This window comes from Phodopus roborovskii, unplaced genomic scaffold (assembly GCF_943737965.1).
Source record: "Phodopus roborovskii unplaced genomic scaffold, PHOROB, whole genome shotgun sequence".
NCBI lineage: Eukaryota > Metazoa > Chordata > Mammalia > Rodentia > Cricetidae > Phodopus > Phodopus roborovskii.
In genome coordinates, this window is record NW_026125295.1 from 38,852,972 (window position 1) to 38,877,546 (window position 24,575).

Genomic DNA, 24,575 nt, shown 5'->3' on the forward strand with positions numbered 1-24,575 from the left:
TGGCTTCCAAAACAACCTGTCCTACCTATCTTGCCTCTTCCACCTGCACCAGGAGTCTCCCTCCAAACATAAAAGCCATAATTGCCATACAAGCAGATAGGGAGCATGTGCTAAAGTTTCATTGAACTTCTAAGAGAATCGTTAGGCTGGCAAGACATGGGGAAAGTGGGTATAGAAACAGATTTTCTATCACCAGAGAACAAAAGAAAATGTGAAAATAAGACTGTAACTATAAACTATAAAAGTGCAAACTCTGTAGCTTTATGGTTCTCTATGTGTTAACATCTAACTTTACAAAGTTGTAAACTGCCTGGGCCGTAATCAATAGTAAATAGTGAGTCAAACAAAATGACTGTCTTCCACACATCAGCAAAGTTTTTCTACAGGAACCCAGACTGTAAATATTTTAAGTTTTGCAAGCCAAAAGGAAAAGGAAAAAAAAACGAAACTATTATGTAAGCACTTATATAACTATTTAGACTCTAACCATTTAAAAATGTTTAAAGTAATAAACATTCCTAGTCTGCAAGTTGTACAAAGGCAGACAGCTAATGGGGTGGGTACTGACAGTTCTGCCAATAGTCTAACACAGTTTTGAAGGTCACGCTGTCAGTTTTTCTCTCCATTCCCAAATATTGGATAATTTTTCCCTAACCATCAGCAGTTATGCAACCTCCTACTGCCTCTGGCCCTTTCCTTGCCTATTACAGAAAAGTAAGTAAATGCTAATCTAACCATGGCATGGGTTCCTGTCTGTCCACACATTGAGAAACAGCTTTGGATTATCTACCAGGAGCCAGGCACTATTATGGAGACCAAGGCCTAAAGATGAATTAACTTGGACTCTTCCATCAAAGAGCTAACTACCTAGCAAGAGAAACAGAAACAAATACTGAAAGGTTTGCTAGAACCTCTTAACAGCAGGGATATGAAGGACAGAGAGGAAGAGAGACAGAGTGACAGTGACAGAGAGAAATTGAGTCTACAGAAATTAAGGGAAACAGTGGAATTCGTAGTCACGGGGTTAAAGGGGGTGAGTCCTGATATGTGAGCAATCCACACAGAGGAGGGCAGGAGGGACCATTACTGAAGGACAGAGGAAAATGCAGACATGTCTGGAAGACTCAGGGTGCTGTTCGGTTCCAATTTGGTGGCAGCTATGGTAGAGAAAGGGGGAGAAAAGAGGACTCTGGCTAGAAGGAACAGAGAGTGAGAGAAACCAGGTCACCTCAGAGCCCTGTCAGATCTGTTTGAATCCATGTTGGTATCTTACTTTTTTTTCTTGCCCAACCCTCCCAGTATATAGTCCTTTAGAGTTAAACTTTAATACATCTTGGAACACTCAAAATATCTGTGGAGTAAAGTACTAAGCAGTCCTTTGAGTATGCTGAAAACAGTTTATCAGTCACACAATGCTGCCTTTTTGAAAAATATTTTACAAAAATACATAGTTACAAAGAATGGTACCTACATGATTTTTAAAAATTAAATACAAAAAGAAGTGCTAAATTAATAAGATTCCCTTGGGATTAAGGAAGCAAAGTTAAAAAAAAAAAAAAAAAAAAAAAAAAAAAAAAAAAGATGGAGGAGTGTTTTCCAGCGCTAAGAAAATGGGAATTAGGTGAACAGACCACTCCCTATGAAGCCTTCATCTAGGGGCCAGCAGAGAGGCTCAGCCTGGCAGAACATGTGGGAAGCTGTGCCAGCAAGCACGTAAAGCTGAACCAGGGCAATCGTGAGAGGAAACGAAAACTAGACAGAGCTGAGAGAAACCAGAACCAAGCAATGATATGGTCAGCAAGCAAAAGCAGGCAGTGCAACCCTGCCTCAGGTCCAGCACCACACAAAGGGTAGAGACGGAGGTGGGAAGGAAGACAGGATGCTGTTGGTGGGAGCAACAGTATCAGCAGTTGAGGTCATGTAATGAGACAGGGCAGTGGTCCTCCAAACACGTGCTAAAAGCAGGCTAACGGTTTAGCCAGGGCAGAGGCCAAACTTTGGTCAGATTGGGGGAAAGGGAAGCATCAGGTTGCCCAAGCAATTCTATTCTTTCCCTCTGAAATGACCCTCCCATCTTCCCATGGTGAGTTTGAGACAGGCCTAAATTCAATGAGATGACAGCAACCTAAAGATTCCCATGTGCTTTTCACAGGCATATTACTCCACATTCAAATCAGCATTTTAACAACCAATTCCTCTCTGAAAGAGAAGCACTCCATTAGACAAAACTCATGGCTAAGACTGTGACTGTGCTCATGGCTACGAGTGTGTTTGGCTTGCTATTCCCTTTCTGAGAACTCTCCAAATAAATGGATCTGTGATATGAAAGTATAAACCATTGTTAAAAGTTTCTGTGATTTATATACTGAAAAACAGAATAAATCAGTTTGCTTGGTATTCTGCCACCATCTTCAGCAAGGAGAGTCCTCTTTCATTTCATCGGCTTTGAATATCCCTCAGATCTCTATTTGCAGACGATATGATAGTTTACATAAGCTACCCAATAAACTCTACCAGGGAACTCCTACAGCTGATACACACCTTCAGCAAACTGGCAGGATACAAGATAAACTCAAAAAAAAAAAAAATCAGTAGCCCTACTTTATTCAGACGACAAAGAGGCTAGGAAAGAAATCAGGGAAACATCACCCTCCACAATAGCCACAAACAACATAAAGTATCTTGGGATAATGCTTACCAAACAAGTGAAAGACATATATAATAAGAACATTGTGACTTTAAAGAAAGAAATTAAAGAAGATACCAGAAAATGGAAAAATCTCCCATGTTCTTCGATAGGTAGGATATAGTAAAAATGGCAACCTTGCCAAAATCAATCTACAGCTTCAATGCAATCCCCTCTAAAATCCAACCACAATTCTGCACTGACTTTGAAAGGATGATAATCAATTTTATATGAAAAAATAAAAGACCCAGGATAGCCAAAACAACCCTGTACAATAAAAGAACTTCAAGAGGCATCACCATCCCTGACTCTAAACTCTACTACACAGATGTAGTTCTGAAAACAGCCTGGTATTGGCACAAAAATAGACAGGTAGACCAATGGAATCAAATTGAAAATCATGATATAAACCCACACACCTATGAACACTGATTTTCAACAAAAAAGGTAAAAGAATACAATGGGGGGCAGGATAGCATCTTCAACAAGTGGTGCTGGCACAATTGGATGAGGGTGTGTAGAAGACTGCAGATAGACCCATGTCTGTCACCATGCACAAAACTCAAGTCCAAATGGATCAAAGACCTCAACATAAATTCAGCCACACTGAACCTCTTAGAAGAGAAAGTAGGAGGTACCCTTGAACAAATTGGTATAGGAGACTGCTTCCTGAACATAACTCCAGGAGCCCAGACACTGAGATCAACAATTAAAAATGGGACCTCCTCAAACTGAGAAGCTTCTGTGAGACAAAGGACACAGTGGACAAGACCAAACATCAGCCCACAGACTGGGAAAAGATTTTCACCAATCCTACATTTGACAAAGGGCTGATCTCCAAAACATACAAAGAACTCAAGAAACTAGTCAACAAAACACCAAATAACTCTATTTAAAAAATGGGGTACAGAACTGAAGAAAGAATTCTCAATAGAGGAAATCAAAAAGGCTGAAATTCACTTAAAGTGCTCAACATCCTTAGCTATCAGGGAAATGCAAATCAAAACAACTTTGAGATACCATCTTACTCCTGCCAGAATGGCTAAAATTAGAAACACCGATGACAACTTATGCTGCAGAGGATGTGGAGAAAGGGGAACACTCCTCCACTGCTGGTGGGAGTGCAAACTCATACAGCCATTTTGGAGGTCAGTATGGTGTTTCCTCAGGAAAATGGGAATTAGTTTACCACAGGACCCGGCAATCCCCCTCTTAGGAATATACCCAAATGATCCACATCCATGCAACAAAGACATCTGTTCAACTATGTTCATAGCAGCATTATTTGTAATAGCAAGAACCTGGAAGCAACCTAGATGCCCCTCAACTGAAGAATGGATAAAGAAGATGTGGCACATCTACACAATGGAATACTACTCTACTACTCTGCAGAAAAAAAAAAAATGGAATCTTGAAATTCGCAGGCAAGTGGATGGCACTAGAAGAAACCATCCTGAATGAGGAAACCCAGTCACAAAAAGAGGAACATGGTATGCACTTGCTCATATATGGATTTTAGACCTAGAGAAAATGATCACCAGCCTATAATTCACACCACCAGAGGAACTAGGATACAAGGTGTATTCTAAGAGATTCATATAAAGTCCCTCACAGAAGGGGGAAGGGACAAGTCCCCCAGAGCACATGGGAAGGGAGGGCAGTGAATGGAGAGAGAAGTAGTAGAAAATGAAAGGGAGGAGAGGAAAGCACATGTGACTAGGGAGATTGAACCAGGGTAGGAACAGAAGTCAGGGGAGAAAAAGATAGATAGATAGAGAGAGAGAGAGAGAGAGAGAGAGAGAGAGAGAACGAACATAAAAGAGGGAGTCTTTATTGATTTGAAGGGAAAACTGAACCTAAAGAAAGGTCTAGAGACCTACAAGACTACCACCAACTAACGATTTGAGGAACCGTGGAAAGGCTACCATAAATGCCCTTCCCGGATAGTGAGATCAACAACTAACTTATCCACCATCATTGAACCCTCAACTAGTACCTGCTGGAAACAGAAGCAAATACCCATAACTAAACACTGAGTCGAACTAGAATCCGGATACAGAGAGAGAGGACAAGACCAGGCTGCAGAAACACATAGAAACACCTGACCTGAACAAGGAGGAGCTAATGGCCCCCCAGACTGATAGCTGGGAATCCAGCATGGGACTGACTCAGACCCTCTGAATATGGGTCTCAGCTAGAAGGACTGAGCAGTCTAAAGGACCTCAGACAGTAGAACCAGGATGTATCCCTGGTGCACAAAAGGACCTTGCAGACACATCCCCCATGGAGGAATAACTGCCTTAACTTAGAGACAGGAGAGAAGTCCTAGTCCCTACTTCAAATGACTTGACAGATTTGCATGACCCCACCTGAATGGCATTGCCCTACATGTGGAATTGGGGTGGGGGGATGGAAGGGGATGGTGGTCAGGTTGCATGAGAGTGGGGAGAGAGGGTAAGAGGAAGGGAGGGAGGGAAGAAGGAAAGGAAGGAGGGAGGGAGGAAGGGAGAGGGAACTGGGATCGACATGTAAAATTAAAAAAAGAAAAAGAAAAAGAAAATGCCTCAGAAGCAGGTAGGGCTTTTATGCCAGTTATCTGTGCCGGCTGAAGATCTCAAGAATGCAAAACCACATATAACTTCTCCCCTTGAATTCCTAAGAAGCCTCCCCACATACAGGAAGACCTTGAGGCTGGCAATGGCAAATGTCAGAATTAATTACAGGCTGCCATCCAAGATGCTTTCAGCTAAAATGCAGATCAACAAATTCATTCTCACAGTAAAATGCATTACTTGCCAGATTCCCATTTCCACTGATAAGAAGGCGGTAGATGTCACTCAACATATTCAAGACAATAAAACCCATAATAATCCCAAGTACTAATTGGTACTATTTTTTAATCTTAATAAATACACAGAGTATGCATAGCCCTCCACACCCCTTTATTATTGTGTAAAGGAAAAATAATAAGAACCTGACACAAAATGACCAGTTGCTATATTTGCTGAAATTCAAAGTCGGGTGGTGTGCATCCTTTGACTGTAGGGGACTCTTGGAAAGCTCCTATACCGCCATCTACTTCTAAGTGAATTCTACTAAGTTCACATTTCTCCCAATATAATTTCCTATATTATTGTGCTATAATTTTAGAATAGATTTTTTTTTTAACTCTCAGGAAGCAAATTCCCATCTAGCGAGCCCTGCTATGAGGGAACTTGCCTCTCTTGATCCTGTTTCCTGAGGTCACACTGTGGGCCCCTTGCCTCCTGAGATAATTTTCCATTTAACTCATTCCTGTTGGATCCTCAACACTATCTACTCTGCCAGATATATCGGAGCCCATTTCAGTGTCAATCTGTGCCCTCCATACACCAACCATCATCATGGTGCTTCTTAAAACATTCCTTTCCCCACCCCTAAAGTGAGAATGCCATAGGCCAGTCAGTCCTGAAAATAGGCTCTCCCACCCTCCCCTTATTCAAGGGTCTCCCAACTAACTGCAATCCAGGTCCACGCCCTCTGAAGGTACAGACTGCCCCACAGTGTCCTCAAGATGGACCTGTGTGAGGAGGCAAGAACACTGCCTTATCTCAATCCTTCCTTGAACCCCAAGCTTTGACAAGGGGACAGAGTACTGAGTGAAGACTCACTAGGATTTCCTGGTCTCGAGGTCCTTTATACATCATGAATATTAACACTAATTAATAAAGAGTATTAGAATTACAGGTAAAAATGCATGGATCTGGAACTGAATATCTGGTTCTACTGGTTTTATTCTTCTGATTTTTAAAGACAATTATTATCTTCATGGATCGCAAAAGTTCTGAGGACTGCAAAGGTGAAGACTGCAGTTGGAAGTGGCTCCAAGCTCAGGAGGCCGCGCTGCAACGGACCCGGGAAAGAGCAGATGACCCCGGGAGTGTGTGCCGCATTCCCAGGCCAGGTCTCCGTGGAAGTTCGGGCGAAGCGATAGCCCCATCAGCCCGTGCGGCTCCCCACCACGCCAAACTGTTTTTAAAAAGAGAAAAATCAGTTTGGATCCTTCGATTTCACTACTTCTCTACTTCTTTTGCTATTGAGCGCCATCTAGTGAGCCCTGTATTTCATCGCTTTGAGGGGGAAAAATGGCCCAGGCCAACCCAAGCCAAGCTTGATTCCCGCCCCCCCCCCCTTTCCTTTCCTTTCCTTTATTCCTTTGCTTTCTTTCCTTTTCTTTTCTTTCTTTCCTCCCTTCCTATATGGTTTTCTTGTTGTTGTTTTAATTTTTTATTAAAAATATAATTACATCATTTCCCCATACTTCTCCCTCCATCTCTAGCAATCCTTCCATGTACCTGCTAGTTCCCTCTCAAAATAATGACTTTTTTCTTTGTCAGTGGTGTGTGTGTGTGTGTGTGTGTGTGTGTGTGTGTGTGTGTGTTGCGCGCACACAAGGGTGCACACCTAAATATATAAATACAACCTGTTCAGTTTGTGTCACTTGTATATATATGATATCAAATCTGACCACTTAGTGCTGGTTAACCAATTAGGGGCTCATCCTTTGGGAAAGACTTTCTCCCACTCTCTGCATCCCTTGGTTGTTTGTGTTTTTGTCTATGGGTGAGACCTATGAGATTTTCTCTTTCCGCATTATCATGTCCATTGGTGCTGTCCCTCTCACATCTTTTTTAGCAGACATTGTTTCGGCATCATGGGCGTAGCTTCCCTATCATTTCTAGGAGACACAATCTCACAGCAGATTTCATGATCCTCTGACTTTTACAATCATTCCATTCTCTCTTCTAAGTTGTTCTCTGAACCTTGTGTGTAGGAATGGTGTTGAAGATGTATCCATTAGGGCTGGACACACTACAATCAAATGTTCTCTTTTGATCGGTTATAAATTTCTATTGTAGCCTCCATCTGTTGCAAAGAGGAGAGTTTCTTTAATGAGGTCTGAGGACTAAAATAAGTATATCTTTATACACTTACCTGAGTACATAAAGATAGATAATTTTTAATGCATTTAGGAATTCTACTGACTCAGTAAAGTGGTAGCAATAGTATGTCCTCTAAGACCCATGGCCTTACTAGCCATGTGTAGTTGGTGAGATTTCTAGCACAAAGATTGTTTCCCTTCTTTAAGCAGGCTTTAAGTCCAATCAGAGAACTATTGGTTGCCACCAAGATACCAATGCTATTTTTGCACCCTTATAGGTGCATTTCATGCTGGCTGCTGCAGTTAATAAGTGTCACAACTGGATAGACTTATCGGTTGGTTCTTTTCTATAGGAGCTTACACAGAACCTTCTAGGGCTATGAAAGCTAGTCCCTAGGGAAGACATTATTAGCTAGAAAAGGGGTTCTTCATGCTTGGTATTGGGGGTTCTATTAGATCTACGGCTCTTGGGGGAAGTTAGTCCAAGAAGGGGAATTTCAATATATATATATATATATATATATATATATATATATATATATATATCATCCTTAGTGTTATTTTTCACTCCTCACTCCCTTTCCTTGTAGTCTATCTCCCCATCCCCTATTAAGCCCCCCTCCTTTTTTTGTCCATTTCCCCAGAGAGAAGAATAATGGGGTACTTGTAAAGGCTGACTTTATCCCAGCTGAAATCTTGCCCTTCATTGAGCCTGGTCAAAAGACGATACTTTGCTTTCTACGCAGTATGTGAGTGCTGTGACAACAGTACAAGGTAGTGGTTTTGTAAATGCTGGAGAGAGAAAGCTAGTCAATACTTAATAAGACAGAGAGGGTGTCCTGGAGTTGGTGGGATGTGGTAGAAGACTTTTGGAGGCCTGGGTAGTGGAAGATCCTCAGAGGCCAGGAGAAGCAGGAAAACTCTACGGTTTTTCTGCCCACCGCTGGTCTTATCCCGCTGCCGCGCCAGCCCCAAATAACACACTGAGACTCTGTATTTGATATAATGCTGTTGGCCGGGTACTTGTTTCTTATCATCTAGCTCTGTCTTAATTATTAACCCATTTCTATTAATCTCCACGTGGTCTTATCTTACCAGAGAGAGAGCCAGCCCGCGTTCTGCTCTCTCTGTCTTCCATCTTGACTCCTCTTTACTACTTCCTCAAATCCTCCTTGTCTCCTAGTCCTGCCTATTTTGCTTTCCTATTGGCCAATAGTGCTTTATTCATTAACCAGTATGAGAATCCTATTTATAGAATGACATCCCCCATCACTCTACTTTAAGATCTAAAAGATATGAATGAATTCTCTTGAGACCAGAAACAGTCTTGGAAAAGAAACTCTTGACCATTAAGAACCTGTGATCTTCATGAAGAAACAAATTTCCTGTGCTTTTTAAAATTTAAAAGTGTTTTTAGGTTTATTTATCTTATGCATATGAATGTTTTCCTTACCTGGTACCCCCTGAAACTGGAGCAATGGGCACTGGGAACTGAACCCAGGGTCTCTGGAAGAGTGGCAAGTGCTCTTAATCAATAACCAATAACTGTTCTCCAGCCCCAAGATCCTTACTCTTTTAAACAGGAACTGTTGCAGGCAGTAGGGGACACTAAGGTGGTTTTACCTACATAATGAGGAGGTAGGAGGTACCTTCCTCAGCAAGCAGGTTGGGAAAGCTTTTCAGGATCTTTGAAATGCATACAAAATACATTATGTAAGCAAATCCAGGAAGCTAATCCAGAAAATACATTTTCACCAAAAAGCTCAGAAGATGCAGCTATTTCCAAGGCCTGCACAGCAGTGCACCCATTTCAAGCTATGTTCATTGCTGTCATGTTGAACAGATGAAAAGAAAACGGAGCTTTCATGCTTCCTACGAGAAATGTTCTGCCTCATGACAGAGCGTGGCAGCATTGCAGGCTTCTGTTTAGTTGGGAGAGCCTTTATTCAACAGAAGTATTCATGGAATCCTGAATCAGCTGGTGAGAGGAGGTGCTGATGTAGAGGGGCTGCTATCCACTCTTACTCACCCTCTCTCATTTCATGGAGCCTTGAAGCATGTGTCACAGAAACCCTGTATTTGAGCCATTAGAATGACATGGAAAACCAAACGTTATAGAGATGGATGTTAACCTTGGCTCATACTTGCTGACTGAAGTGTAAAAATACTATCAGAGCTAGGCATGGTGGTCCACACCTGTAAGCCTGGCACTCAGGAGGCCCAGGCAGAGATTACCAGTTCCATGAAACCCTAGGCTACACAGGGAAAAGCAGAGAGAGGAACACTGAGAGAGAGGAGAGTTAGATCGATAGATAGATAGGCAGGTGACAGACAGACAGAAGGGTGCTGCAAATATTAGTGAAGATGTGTATCAAAAGTACTTGGCACAGTGCTAACCCCATGATGGCACTTAACAACATCAACTTCTACTCCTGAGATTCCAGGTCATGATCAGTGGGGAGATCACAAGAACACGTTCTTAAATAATGGCATGTGTTCTCTACCCTTGTCAAGAATCCACACGAGATGTCAAACACTAGGTCAAATCCTCCAGGTGCCTTGATGGATCCAAACCTCCCCATTCACTGCACATTCATAGCCACTGACATTCTCGCCTCACTAATGCCAGGTACAGCTGCCTCTATTGAGAGGTTATCATATGTGCACAGACAAACCATCCAGCTGGGTTAAGATAGAATAGTAAGTTGTTTTGCCATCAAGGAATTACACTAAGCCCCAGAAAATGGCCCAAACCACACCAAACATCAGTTGACCATGGTGAAAATTCTTGACAAACTCCTTCCTAAAGCCAATAGAAAAATAATCTGTGTAGCCAGGCATGGTGGCCACTCAGAGCCTGAGGCAGGGAACTACTACAAGTTAGGTTACACAGTGAGTTCTAGTGCAGCCTGATCTACAGTGTGATCTTCCTGAAAAAAGAAAAACTAAATCTGTTTAAGAGACTTAAGCAAATCTAAGAAGCTAAAACAATTATGGAGCAATTAGCCTATAAAACAATTTGTGAGAACTCTGCTCCCTCAACTCCATGTACAATTTAATTATGACTCAATTATAGGGAAAAATATTTCCCTATAAAATGGCATCTCTTTTGTTTTATTTGTGTAGTTTGCTGTTGATCTTATGTCTCCTTTGTCCTCTTTTCAAGCCAAGGGACAACCTTAAGACAATGAATTTCAGGTTGTTACTTCCCATGTGTAGGTAATTATCATTGGGATAATGCTCTAAAGATAAGCCAGTGGAAGGAAGCTGTGAGAATTGCTTCTTAAATTAGTCTTGTAAGCATTACCTCTTCTGTTGGGAAACTAATTAACTGTGATTGCCAACATCTGCCATATTAGCAAACACCCCCAACAACTCTGCCTTGGGGCTGTGTCCTTCCCTAGATCATGTCACACAGCCCACAAGGTGACAGACTTGAGAACCTGTTAGAGACCTAAGCACAAACAGGCATGATCTTAGCAACAACCAACTTCACAAGATCTCAGCTTCTTCAGTTGCTAAGTGACCAAGTTAGTTTTGAAAGTCTGTAACACACCTTCTATCTTCAAAATTCCTTCTGAGATGTAAACATTTTATATGAATAATTTTTTTTAAAATGTATACTCTACTAGTTAGGATTTCTATTGCTGCCATGAAACACCATGAACAAAGCAAGTTGGGGAGAAATGGGTTTATCTTACTTACACTTTCATATTGCTGTTCATCACTGGCTTGCTCCTAATGACTTGCTCAACCTGCTTTCTTATAGAACCCAGGACCACCAGCCCAGGTGTAGCCCCATACACAATAGGTGGGTTTGACCCTCCCCCATCAATCACTAATTTTAAAAAATTCCCCACAGGCTTGACTACAGCCCAATCTTGTGGAGCCATTTTCTTATTTGAGGTTCCCTCCTCTCAGATGACTTCAGCTTGTATCAAGTTGACATAAAACCATCCATACCAATTCTTAGTGATAAAAGTTTGGAAAGGCCATGTTGATATTTGTCAACTAAATGGATGTTATCTTAGTATCTAGGAAGGTATATACTGCAAACAAAACCTAAGCTTGAAGATTTAAAGTCTCCTTCCTCTCTGTTGACTCACCTTAAATAAACAGCATGAGGGTACCAACTAATTTATAAAATGGTTTCATTCATTCTTCACATCTGATTCAGGAATTCCACATTTGGCAAACGCATTGCCCCAATTCTGCCTGCGCTTTGTGCAGCTGTAATGATACACAGACTATGCAGTCAGGACAAAGGAGAATTATGGTAAAATTAGAAACACTTCTTTTATCACATCTTTGCTATTGGACTCAGCACCTGTGCTTTCTTTGGTCAGCTTCCCAAGTTAAATATCTATCCCTGAGAAAGAAGTGGAGCCTCCATGACCCTCTGACCCCCTACACTGGCTTCTGTTTCCAAGCACACAGTGCATGGAAAGTTGCTGGCATTTCTGATTTTTAAAGCAGGTCTTGAGTGTATAATATTCTGGGTAGTCAGGGGGAATTCAAGTTATTGCCTCAACAGTGACACAATTCCTTAACATGCTAGCCTTGAGAACCATGAGATGAAAGCTAGTTCACATGCGGGACCTGAAAGCTACAGAGAAATGCAACCTCACACAAAGACTTTAGAAGTCTGCCTTGCCGGGAGACCCAAATCATGTTTTGTTTTGTTTTATCTTTGTTTAAGGACATTCTCTTATCCAAACACCTGGGTTGGTCAAATTCATCTCCCTCACTTGGAGCATCCTACCACATGTCAGTGTCCTGCAAAAACAGGGAGGATACAGCATCCCAATTCTCAACCCATTCACCTGCACAGCTTCTTGCTCTGCTAATTAGTTGAGCAGCTGGCTACAGAAGAGCCTATTAATGACCCCACAAGATTTAGAAATAAAAATATAAAGAGGTGGTATTGGGAGAGAAAAGAGAAGGAGGGGGCCACCTGTTGTATTTATTTTATTGCTTTTTTTTTTTTTTTAAGATGGGAGGTGTGTCTCACTGCGTTATCTAGGCTGGTCTCAAAATCCTGAGTTTAAGCAGACCTCACAAGTGGCTAGTAGTACAAGTGAATGCCATTGTATCCCTATTTTATTTTTGGTTGACATATAATAAGTATTCATATTTATTAGATACAATGTAGTGTTTCAGCATATGTATATATTTGGTTCTCATCGAGGACAATTAATATACCCATTATCTTAAACATTTGTTGTTTATTCATGATGAGAATTTTTTAAATATTCTCTTTTGGCTATTTGGAGAGACAAAGTGCATTGTTATTAGTCATAGTCACAGGACTTTGTCATAGGACATTTAGAATCTTCTACTCTCATCTGATTGTAACTTAACACCTTTGAACCAGTCTCTCCCCAACCCTCTCTCCTACCTACTATTCTGAGAATCTGGCAACCATTACTCTACTCTCAAGACCAGTGTTTTTAAACCCATGTGTAAGTGGGATTATGCAGTATTTGTCTTTCTATGCTTATTTTTCTTAACATAATGTCCTCGGATTCAGTCATATGTTACAAATGAAATGTATAAAAGTATTTCTTGAATTGTGTGTGTTTTTTAGATTTTTACTTTTATCTGAGAGACTGTAAGATAGAGCAGAGAGCAGGTGCCCACAGAGGCCACACAAGGGCATCAGATCTATTGGAGCTATAGTTTCAGGTGGTTATGAGCCACCTAGAGTGGCTCAGGTCCTCTGCAAAAGTAGTATTTGTTCTGAATCATGAAACCATCTCTCCACACAAATTTCTTGTTTTTACATCTGAATAGTATTCCATGTGTGTGTGTGTGTGTGCGTGTGTGTGTGTGTGTGTGTGTGTGTGTGTGTGTGTGTGTGTGTGTGTGAACTGCTCTGTCCATCAGTTGATGGCCACTTAGGTTATTCCCACTGTGAATAGTGCTACAGTAAATGTCGGGTTGCAGATGTCCCTTCAATGTACTGATTTCATTTTCTTAGGGCATGGTCTTTGTAGTAAAAAGACACCATGACCAAGGCAAATCTTATAAAAGAAAGCATTTAATTGAGGTCTTGATTACAGTTTCAGTGGCTTAGTCCACTCTTGTCATGGCAGGGAGTATGGCAACATGTAGGCAAGCATGGTACTGACAGTGTCACATTGTGGTCCATAGGAAACTAGGTCCATAGAAAAGGAGACACTAGGTCTGCTAGGGGCTTCTTTGAAACTTCAAAACCCACCCTCAGTGACAGACTTCCTCCAACAAGGCCACACCTACTCCAAAAAGACCACAGCTCCTACTCCAAAAAGACCCCAACTCCTAATCCTTCTAAGCCTCTCACACAGTTCTACTCCCTTATTCAAGCCACCACATGAGATACCCAGAGGTGGTATTGCTGGACCATTGGTGGTTCTGTTTTTAATTGGGGGCTGCCAACATTCTGCCTTCCCTAATGACTGCACAAATTTACACTCTCATCAATAATCACACAACTTTTTTTTTTAAGCTTATTTAGCCAACATGACTTTTTAGTACAAAGAATGTCAAATCCCACTGATTCAGAGTTCCATAAATGTTCCCACTGGGAAAATGCTGGACTGGAGGGTTTCTGAAGTCATTGTAACACTTTAAACACATAAATTCCTAATTCTTCATATTCTAAAAGTGCATTTCTGATCAGACTCTTCCCTTGGGCAAAAACCTTCTGTGGATCCTATGTGCCTGGAATGTGCCAATACCTAGCATCACTGATGTAGCAATGAGGAAGTTGTGTTGTAAAAGTCCAAATACCTTAGTATGGCATTCAGAAATGATGCTACCATGCCTTCTCTATCTTACCTCCGAGCCTTTCCAGTCACAAGCCTCTGGCCCTCTGCTCTCTTTTCTCCTCTCCACACCTCTGCCCTTGCTGCTGTCAATGATGGGAACATCTGTCCCAGTCATAAACATCCAAGAGAAGCTAGTTTTTATAATGTTTTATTTTATGTGTATATATTGTACGTGTGTGGGTGGCACACACAGAGGTCAGAACTAAAGACCTAGAAAAGTCAGGTCTCCCCTCCCTCCTTCCAGGTGAATCCAGGAACTTGATCTTGGGTCACTGGGCTTCATGGCAGGTGCTTTTCTCACTGAGTCATCTCATGGGCCATCATTTTAAAGCCTCAGGTCAAACCACTCCTGAGGGGTTGACTTGGCTCCAAATTCATCTTCATACTCAAACTCATAGTGGACTACAAATTGGATTTCTTACATGGAATTAACTGTGTAAATTACTTTCCAGGACTTCGGAAAAGAGTGGTTTTATATATAGCTGCCTGCCCTGGGCCTGTGTACATAATGGACACAGTAATCGGATTAAAAAAAAAACCATTTCAATGCAGAAAGAACAGCAATCTGGTGACTGCCTGCAGTTTCGCCACCAGTACTTGGGGACTCTGGCAATTTGCTGCTTTGCTATGGGCTCAGTGTCAGTTCTATAAGAGCAAGTGAGCGCTGACAGGGCCAGTGTGGTCCCAGAACAAAGCATCTTGAGATGTTCTCAATTTATAATTCCCTCTCTGAAGGAATCTGTCTGAATGTGGCCTCCAGATGACTTTGCTGTACTCCAAAGTCTGCACATAATTAGAGTTGGAGATAAATATATTATCTCCCTGGTCTAGATTAATTTATCAGAGATACAAAGTGTATTTCTCTTTCCTCCAGCCTAAGTACCACTACAGCACAACCCACCCCAAAATGAGCAATGATAAATACATTCAGTCTATCACCTTTAACTGATGCTAATCACACTGTTTAAATATCCATGCATTCATAAAATCTGCCCTGTCTCTGGCAGCTGATCAGGTGGATCCCTGCAAATTCCTGGACTGTGGCAAATTTGCCCAGTGTGTAAAGAATGAGTGGACTCAGGAAGCAGAGTGTCACTGCAGACAGGGGCATAAGAGCCACCGGACCATGGACTACCAGGACCAAAATCTCTGTCCCTCTGGAAAGACATGTGAGGTTGGCCAAGGACAGACAGCTCCATGCAGGTAGGTCAAGCATGCAGATCGCAGACCCAAGAAGAATCCATTGCTCATACTCTTGAGAAAGCCAGAGTGTGGATAAATTCATGTGCTCCTCTAGACCACCAGTCAGAAGTTTAATTTGGATATTTTAAGGTAAATTATTTACCTTAAACAAAGCAAGGGACCCTGCTTTCCAAGAGCTTCTTTCATGTGGCCTCACTCTTAAGTGTAAATACATTAAAATGTGCTTAAGCAAAATGAGCCGGGCGTTGGTGGCACACGCCTTTAATCCCAGCACTCGAAAGGCAGAGGCAGGTGGATCTCTGAGTTTGAGGCCAGCCTGGTCTACAGAGCTAGTTCCAGGACAGGATCCAAAGAAATACAGAGAAACCTGTCTCGAAAAAAAACAAACAAAAAAAGAAAAATGATACTATTGCATTGTTGTGGATGTTGTTAGTGACAAAAAACATACAAAAAAAAAAAGGTCACTTTTTTAGGTGAAGGACATCTCCAGAAGCCTTGTGAAAACTACTTCTCTCACCTTTCTATGCTCTGCTTCTGACTCAGAGGTGGGGGCATGACTCAAGCACAGCTAGGGCTGTGATTCAAGGGTCACACTTGGAAGCCCTGTACAGAGCTGCTGTTAGTATGTTTACACTAGTCCCATAGAGAAGCAAGAAAGCCATGAGTTGTCTTACTGGCTTCAACAGGCATGTGTGCATGTGTGCATTTGGGAAATGTAGAGCACTCTGTTCACAAGTGCAACAGCATCATTCATCATTAGAAAACTAAACAATATAGAAAGTTAGAAGTCAGTGTGCTAAACAACTCATCACACTTATTCTCTCTTGATGTTCACATTTATGTTGAATTAAGAATTTTTTAACAAAGCATGGAACCAGAATGACTTGTTTTATAGTCATCTCACTCTCTCTTGTGCTCGCCTTCCCCCCCACCTCGCCCCCATGACATGTGCTACCAAATGTGTGTAGAAGTCAGAGGTCAACCTTGGGTGTAGCCTTACTTGAGACAAGGTCTTTCTTTTTCTCTTTTACTGTTTCATATGCCAGGCTCACTTGATACAAGATTCCATGGGTTCCATCTCACCGGAGAATCACTGGGATTAAACACACTCACTGCCTGTCAGGTTTTACAGGGGTGCTGGGGATCTGAACTCTGGTCCTTATGATTACATGACAAGAACTTTATCCAGTAAAACATCTCAGCAACCCATCAGCTTGGTTTTTTAACCCGAATATTTCCTCTTGTCATGAAAGGTTTTTTTCCTATAGTAACATTTTTAATGATTACAGTAGTCCATTCTTTGTAAGTTTTATAATGTTATTTCTACATGAAACAGAATGCATCAGAGAAGCTCTTCAGTGGGCATGGGAAGGAACTAAGATGTGATAAGACACCAATGTGTATTTAGGAGAGAGCAAGACACACAAGGATATCTAATGATATCCAGAAAAAGTCTGCTCTCAAGGGCTTCTGCATGGGCCAGTCATAGGCCACTTTCAAGAACACAGCCACCCTTTCTCAACCACAGCCTCCTGACACGCAACTAAATGCTTATTATTGGTGTGTGAGATGAGATGGCTGGCAGGTGTTTCTGGTTTCCTCACTCCCCTCTTACTCACTCAAGTGACCACATTCCCAAATGTCACACCAGAACACATGGCCATCTAAAGCCCAGAACTCCATCTGCAAGAAACTAGAGAGATTTCTTCTATCACGGTTAAATAAGGATCAGGATAAACAAATAGGCCGAATAGATGTTTATTCAGGGAGAAATAACTTACAACCTAGACAGATGAACACCAGGAAATTCAACCCAATCCTCTCCTGTCCGAGTCACACCAGCAAGAGAGCATTTCCCGGCGGCTCTCCCTCCGACTTCCTTCCACAGGTCACTTCTGCCCATGGCTCCACCCCCCAATGGGCGTGGTCAGTGCCACAGAAGGACTATCTCACTACAATTCCCCTTTTAGTCTAAAGAAAAGATTTAGGCTTAATACAAAACTATATACAAAACAGTGAATAACAAGTGTGCTCTAAGAAATGGAAAATCGAGAACAAAATGACCTACATATCTAGTCCTAGGGTGAAGGCCTAATGGAGTTTACAATAGAGTTGTCCTAAGCTGGAAAACATAAGTCTAGTACCTAATATATCTAACTAGGAAGAGAGAATAATAGTTGTGATAGTTTAATCTTCCACCTCATCAAGACCTGAGAAGGAAAATAACAATACTAGAGTAGACAGGAAGTGCGGATGGACAACTTCCAAAAGGTGCAGCAAGGACAGAAACAGCAAGCCACCTGAACAGTCACCCTACATTGAATGTATAGGACCAGAAGGACAGAGAGGAAGGTTGAGACCATATGTGGCTGATGTAGTGATAAATTTATGGGGTCGTGATCTATTACAGCAATGGAATACACAGATTAACATTCCTCTAGTATTAGATAGGAACCATAAACAACCTCATGATTGTGGAAAAAATACTGTTAAGTACTATACAAGACAGATACCAAATATCCAGGCAGTACAAAAACAGAATACAAGTGCTGAACAAACACAGGAACCAAAAGCCCTACCTTTAAAATGGCTAACAGAGGAACCTGTCTAGGCAGGACAATGGCCTATGACCTCTGAGAAGTTAGAAGCTTTAGAAAGCCTGATTCAGGAACAGCTAAATGCTGGACATATTGAGGAATCAACCAGCCCTTGGAATTCTCCTGTATTTGTGATCAGAAAGAAATCTGGTAAATGGAGAATGCTTACAGACCTGAGAGCCATCAATAAAGTTATCCAGCCAATGGGCTCTCTACAGGCTCAAATGCCCTTGCCTTTTTGATACCCAAAGAATGGCCTATTATAGTTATTGACTTAAAGGATTGCTTCTTCACTATACCTTTACAAGAACAAGATAAAGAGAAATTCGCCTTCACAGTACCTAATTACAATAATTCTCAACCGGTGAAGAGATATCAATGGAAGGTTTTGCCACAGGGAATGCCAAATAGCCCCACCCTGTGCCAATATTTCGTACAAAAACTGTTAGAAATAATTCGTAAACAGTTTCCACAATCCATAATCTATCATTACATGGATGATATATTGTTAGCTGACTCTAAAGGAGAAATATTAGAAAAAATGTTTGAGAAAGTAAAGGAAGTTTTACCTCGCTGGGGATTACAAATTGCACCTGAAAAAAAATACAAAAAGGAGAGTCCATCAACTACTTAGGATATAAAATAGGTCTACAGAAAATTAGACCACAAAAAGACCAGATCAGAAGAGATCGCTACCAGACTCTTAATGATCTAGATTTCTCCACTGCAAACCATTATTGGAGTAGAAGGGCATGATTTGAAAAACCTGAAAATGGCCCTAAAAGGAGATAAGGACTTGAATAGTCCACGAATACTATCAGCTGAAGCTGAGAAGGAATTAGAGTGGGTAGAAAGGAGGATACTAGAAGCACATGTGGACCATGTGGATCCAAACCTAGACTGTATTCTGGTTATATTACCTTCTAGAGAATATTCTTCAGGGATTTTGATGCAGAGAGAAGATATCATATTAGAATGGATATTCCTACCACAGTCTTCTCTTCTTTAGTAATACTCACCCTGTTCCATTAAGGCAACAATCACCTGAACATGACTAGGAAGCAATGATCTGGGGTCAGATTATGGTTAAAAGTGCAGTCTAGTAACCAAGTAAGAAATTGTTGAGTGATCATGTATGCATTCCTTCTCTAAATGTAGTTTCCTTATGGATGATGACTGAAAGAGCCCACCCATGAGCTTACTGAGACCATGAAGTGCCATTCTAAAGTGTTCCCCAAGAACATGCAGCTCAGGGTATCCACCCATGGAGGTGACACTGACCAAATTCCATTGCTGTCTCTATGTTCATGACAATTGAGGCACTAACATAGTTTCATATGGGTTTAACATTCTGTTTCTAAAGTTCCTTTGGAAATGAGAAAAAGACAAACATCCTAATGATAAAATGAGCAACAGATACAGAGGTGCTGATCACATAAGAAATCCAAACCCCACTGAGTACAGAGGATGCTTGGTCTCGCTGTGGGCAGGGATGTCCTGTCTCCTATGTGTTGCTTATGAGTTTGGCAAGAAGGTTGATGATATCCAGTGCAGATAATGTGGAGCAGAGAGCAACACTGCTTCTGCCCATCACTGCTGGTGGAGCTGCACTTCAGAAATGTCCCTTTTCAAGAAAAGCTTGTCAGCATCTCTAAAAATGTAAATGCGATTCAGGTACTCTACTTTCAAACAATGTTTAAAAGTTACATCTAGTCACTACAAATTGTACACACAAATGTTTACATCATTGTTTTCATTATTGGTGTTCATGGTCTGGCCCAGGAGCTTCTAGGTTCTTGGGTTTTTCAAAACAGTTGAGAATAGGGGTTCACATGGACTTACAGAAGGTAATGCAATCATGTGGATTACAGAGGGATAACTATTAAGATGGATAGTGCATTGCATGAATAAGGTACCCAAAGCTCACCGGCTGTAGCCTGGAGCATCTTGTTATAGGGTCTAAGAGAAGGAAGAGCTGGCTACTAAGGGGCATAGTTTGGCAGTTCTCTATCTTGATTTATAATTGAGTTATTAATTTACTGTTCATACCATGCATGCCCCCATCTTATAATGCATCTGATTTGAATCATATGCATAAGGAGGGGATTGTCCATAAAGATGTACCAGAGGACACAACTTCATCTTACCCATGTGCACCCAAAACAAGTTTAGGTCAGATCAGCCTCTCTGTTTCCCTTACCCAGATATCCTGGGCACACAACCGAAGAGGAGCTATCAAGATGTGATGGTTACCAAGGGTGAGGGAACTTATATCAATGCTCAGAGATAAAAGGGTTTCATCAGAAAAAGGGGGAGAGTTGACAGGAGAACAGAGAGTGATATTTACACTCTCTGTATTTACTAAAATTTGTTATACAAAGCTATGAACTGTCAAAAAATTAAAATAAAAAATGAAGCCATGAATATACATATTTTAAAAGATTAGAAGAAATAAATCTCTACTTGTAAGAGAACCTGTATAGAAAGATATCCTCCAGATATTATATCCCACTTTATAATGTGGGACTATAAAGTAAAAACATATATGTTATGAACAGAATTTGTATAATATAATGAAGTCTAGAATTATATAGAGCAGTAACAATCAACTCTTTCTTGAATAGCATTGTGAACAAAATGCTCTGACAGAGTTCTCAGAGCAGCGACAGTTCAGAGCGTGGCCTGAACAGTAACTACTCCTGGCATGATGTATCCTCCCATCTTTCCCATGAGTTTCCGTCAACCCTTCTGGGGACAATGCCCCCAAAATAAGCTATCTGCTAGGCAAAACCCAAAGCTGCACCTGTAAGGTTGCACTAGCTGATTTCATTTGTCATAACTTCAAATCCAAAATAGCAGGAGACAGTAGCTGCTCTGCCTGTGCAGGCAAAGGATAATACTGTTGCTTTCTCTTTCAGGCCACCAGATCACTTTACAAACCAAGCCCACCAACTTAGGGTTAAAAAATTAAGTCAGAAAAACAAGGTAAAATTGTACTTTCTTTTTTTCAAGTTGGTTTGAAGTAGTTTGAATTTTGAAAAAAAAAATAGAACCAGTTCTGTGCTCTTTTTTTTTTAAAGTTTTAATGGAGATACATAAAGCACCTATTCTTTATTTGGTAGACTTTCAAAACTTAATATGGGTGGGAGGAGGTATTTCCTGGTGCAAGGAGAGAGACAGAGCACTCATCAACTGAAATGCATAGACAAAATAATGAAATCACAGGAGTAAACTAAGTATTTTATAATATTCCCAATCTTTTCTTGAAAAAAAAAGTGTTGATAGTCAAATGTGTTTTGTAAAATAGAACATTTCCAAGTAATAATTTTTGAACTAAGTAATTTCATATAAATTATTCTTACATTCCTTTTCTTTTGGTTTTGAAATAAGCCAAAAACAGTGCAAGTCAGTCTTGAGCTTTACATCCTCAGCCTCTGGAGTACTGGGATGATAAGCACCAGTCACCACTGGCCTAATTCTTTTAACTTCAAATAACAATCACCCAAAGTTTAAAAAAAAAATGTAGAAGAAGCATTATTGGGACTGGAGAGATGGCTCAGTGGTTGAGAGCACTGGCTGCTCTTCCAGAGGATCCAGATTCGATTCAGTTCTCAGCACCCAAATGGCAGCTCACAATTATCTATAACTCCAGTTCTAGATACACCCAGGCAAAACACAAATGCACATAAAATAAAAATGATTTTTTTTAAAACAGAAGCAGCATTATTTGTGAGACATGAGCAACTTCAGAAAGTCTTCAAAGATAAGTCACTTTTATAAAACATTTATAGTGTTTTTGTTTTATAAAAGAACTTGAGGGAAAATATATTGGATATTTTCATTCCCAAATTACCTATTTTCAAAAATTACATGAACTCAATGGATATTAACAATCAGTGGAAGCATCCAATGTTCATTCTAGAGACAATAACACACATTCCTCAGGCCTGCACCTGAGGTGACTTCCAGCTGACATGCAATCAAGGCCACTGTCACAATAAGGCTAGAAGGAATAATAATTTTTATTCAGTTGCATACTGGCAGCAAGGTATGCCATCTGAATTTCTGAAACCAGGAAAATTAAAGAAACAGAACAAGTTTATAGAAGGGCCACGAAGTGATGACAGGATATAGGATCTGATATTGGTAAAATTTGATGCTATTTTGAAAGGTGATTTGCTTTCCTAAGGAAAACTATATGCAACTGTCAACCTCCTGAGCAGAGAGCTAACACCAAGAGACAATATGTTTCATCCAGGATGAAGCAAACACCAATTAAATCTTGAAATACCAGAGAGAGTTAAGGGCCATGTGTCAAATGAGGTTGCCAGTGAATAAAAGAAACTGACTTCACGGTTAAAAAAAGGAAGCGGGGGGAGGGGGACACAGTAACAACAAACAAAAAGCAGCAGTGCAGATTCTCCACCATTACAGGCATTGTGGTAGCTGAAGGACATGTGTTTCCTTATGGAAGAATACTGTAATAGATTGGTGGTGTCTTCTGTAAATGGAAAGAAACACAGTAAAATTCATGAACAGACTATTTGTCATCTCTGCTCAAAAAGAGGATCATCCTGTAAATGTATTTCGTCTTAGGGAAGGAAGGAATGCGGTCCTAGTGGGTTGTAAAGTTAATAATACATGGAAGCTTCTCTGGCCTCTCAAAGATTTCCTAAATGGCAAGCCCACCCTCTCACCCACCAATGGAAGTTGGACCAGAATGAACTGTTGACTTGACCTTCATGACTGTTAAAATAAAACTCTTTGTCTTCCAGGTAGCCAAGAAAAGAAATTCTGAACTATCTGCACTAGGGCTTGAAGAATTTGACCATCAGGATTGGGACAGAAATTAAAAGTTGAAAATATACACATTATATTTTAAAGTATGTTGAAAGTATGTTTTCCACCAGATGATGGATGTCTTGAACTGTATGTGTGTATATTGGCATACAGTTCAGTATTTAATGTGCTACTCGATGAAAAATTCATATCTCCACATCTCTTCAAAGTCCAATTGTCAAATATATTTGAGGCAAAATCTTGTTTAATCAATATAAATATTATATTCATAGATTTATATAAAATTAATCCATATGTTACTAGTTATCCCATGGATTTGATAAGTGATTTAAATAGGTTATTTTAATATAGCTAAGATAACAAAATAGTAGACACTGATAACAATATTTAGAAAACTACCAAACCAAAATCAGAATATTTCCTCACAATAAAGACAGTATTTTGAAAAGTGGTATTCTCCCATGGAGAAGGGATACAAGACTTTTGAAATCCTACTTGTGGCCCCACAATGAGGAGTTTTCATCCCATTCCTACTCCAGTCTCCAGACCAATGAAGATATATATCTGCATAAGGATGTCAAATTGATAGATGGTGATAAGGTTACAGAGTGAAGAATAATGGCAAAGACAGACTGATCCAATCCTACCCTGAAACATCCCAAATGCAAACAGAACTGTAAAAGCATGAGGCCAACCACAGCAAGAGAAATATTTAAAATAGGAGAACTGTCTATCCCTTTGTATCCAAGCCCATTCATTCACATTTTTGTCCTTTGCTAAGCAGTGCACACCAGGTCTTTATAGAGAAGCTAAGGAGGTAAAACATTCTGTACAATATGAGGAGGCTAAATGCTTTCTACTCTGTGGATCGTCCGTCTTTTGACATCTGGAGAAAAGCATTGAGGAAAGACATTAGTCTCCTTCCCTTTCAGAGACCCACTAGGACCATGGCTGATCCCACACTCCTTGTAGAGCTGTACAGATCAGGACCCACTGAGAGCATAGAAGATCCCACACTCCAAACAGAGCTATACAGACCTGTGATCTGAACCTTGAGAGGTTATCTTCTCTGGCTTTACAAATTTTACAGACTTTCTCTTCTCATATTTGTCAGAGTCTGGAGTGAGACATCCAAGGATGGTTTGCCTCCAGTCTCAAATGGATTTAGTAGCACACACACAGCCCTGCCTGTCTTCTGGAGTGCCTCCTTCTCCATGCAGCCACCTAGCAAGGGCTCTATCCACAACATGCCACGTCTGAGATTTACCAACAGTGTGACATTTCACACCCTGTATTAAAAGCACACAGCACACAAGGATGTTCTACATATAAGGCATTTATTTGAGTTTCCAGTACAACAGTATTTTAGGAAAGTACTAGATACATACTTTTCATTAAGAAAAATTAACAATTAACAATAGACAGATTTTCAGAAGTGAAAAGTGGCCACTTAATATGCCTGTTTGTAGTTTCAAGTTGAGTTTCTATATTGATTTAGTTAAGATTAAAGGTTATGCCATTTTCAACCTACATTAATTTTTCCTAATTATTTCCTGGGA

The 24,575-nt window shown here is 40.6% G+C and overlaps 1 protein-coding gene across 1 annotated transcript in view; it reads left to right on the forward strand.

The window, feature by feature from the left end:
- The window catches only part of Impg1 (interphotoreceptor matrix proteoglycan 1), a 103,314-nt gene extending 80,116 nt beyond the window's left edge, over positions 1-23,198 (forward strand). The window contains exons 14-16 of the mRNA XM_051173167.1: positions 15,424-15,619; positions 21,135-21,201; positions 22,992-23,198. Coding sequence (XP_051029124.1) covers positions 15,424-15,619; positions 21,135-21,201; positions 22,992-23,069 — 341 coding nt within the window. The 3' untranslated portion in view covers positions 23,070-23,198. The remainder of the gene's footprint in view (positions 1-15,423; positions 15,620-21,134; positions 21,202-22,991) is intronic.
- The last annotated feature ends 1,377 nt before the right edge of the window (positions 23,199-24,575 follow it).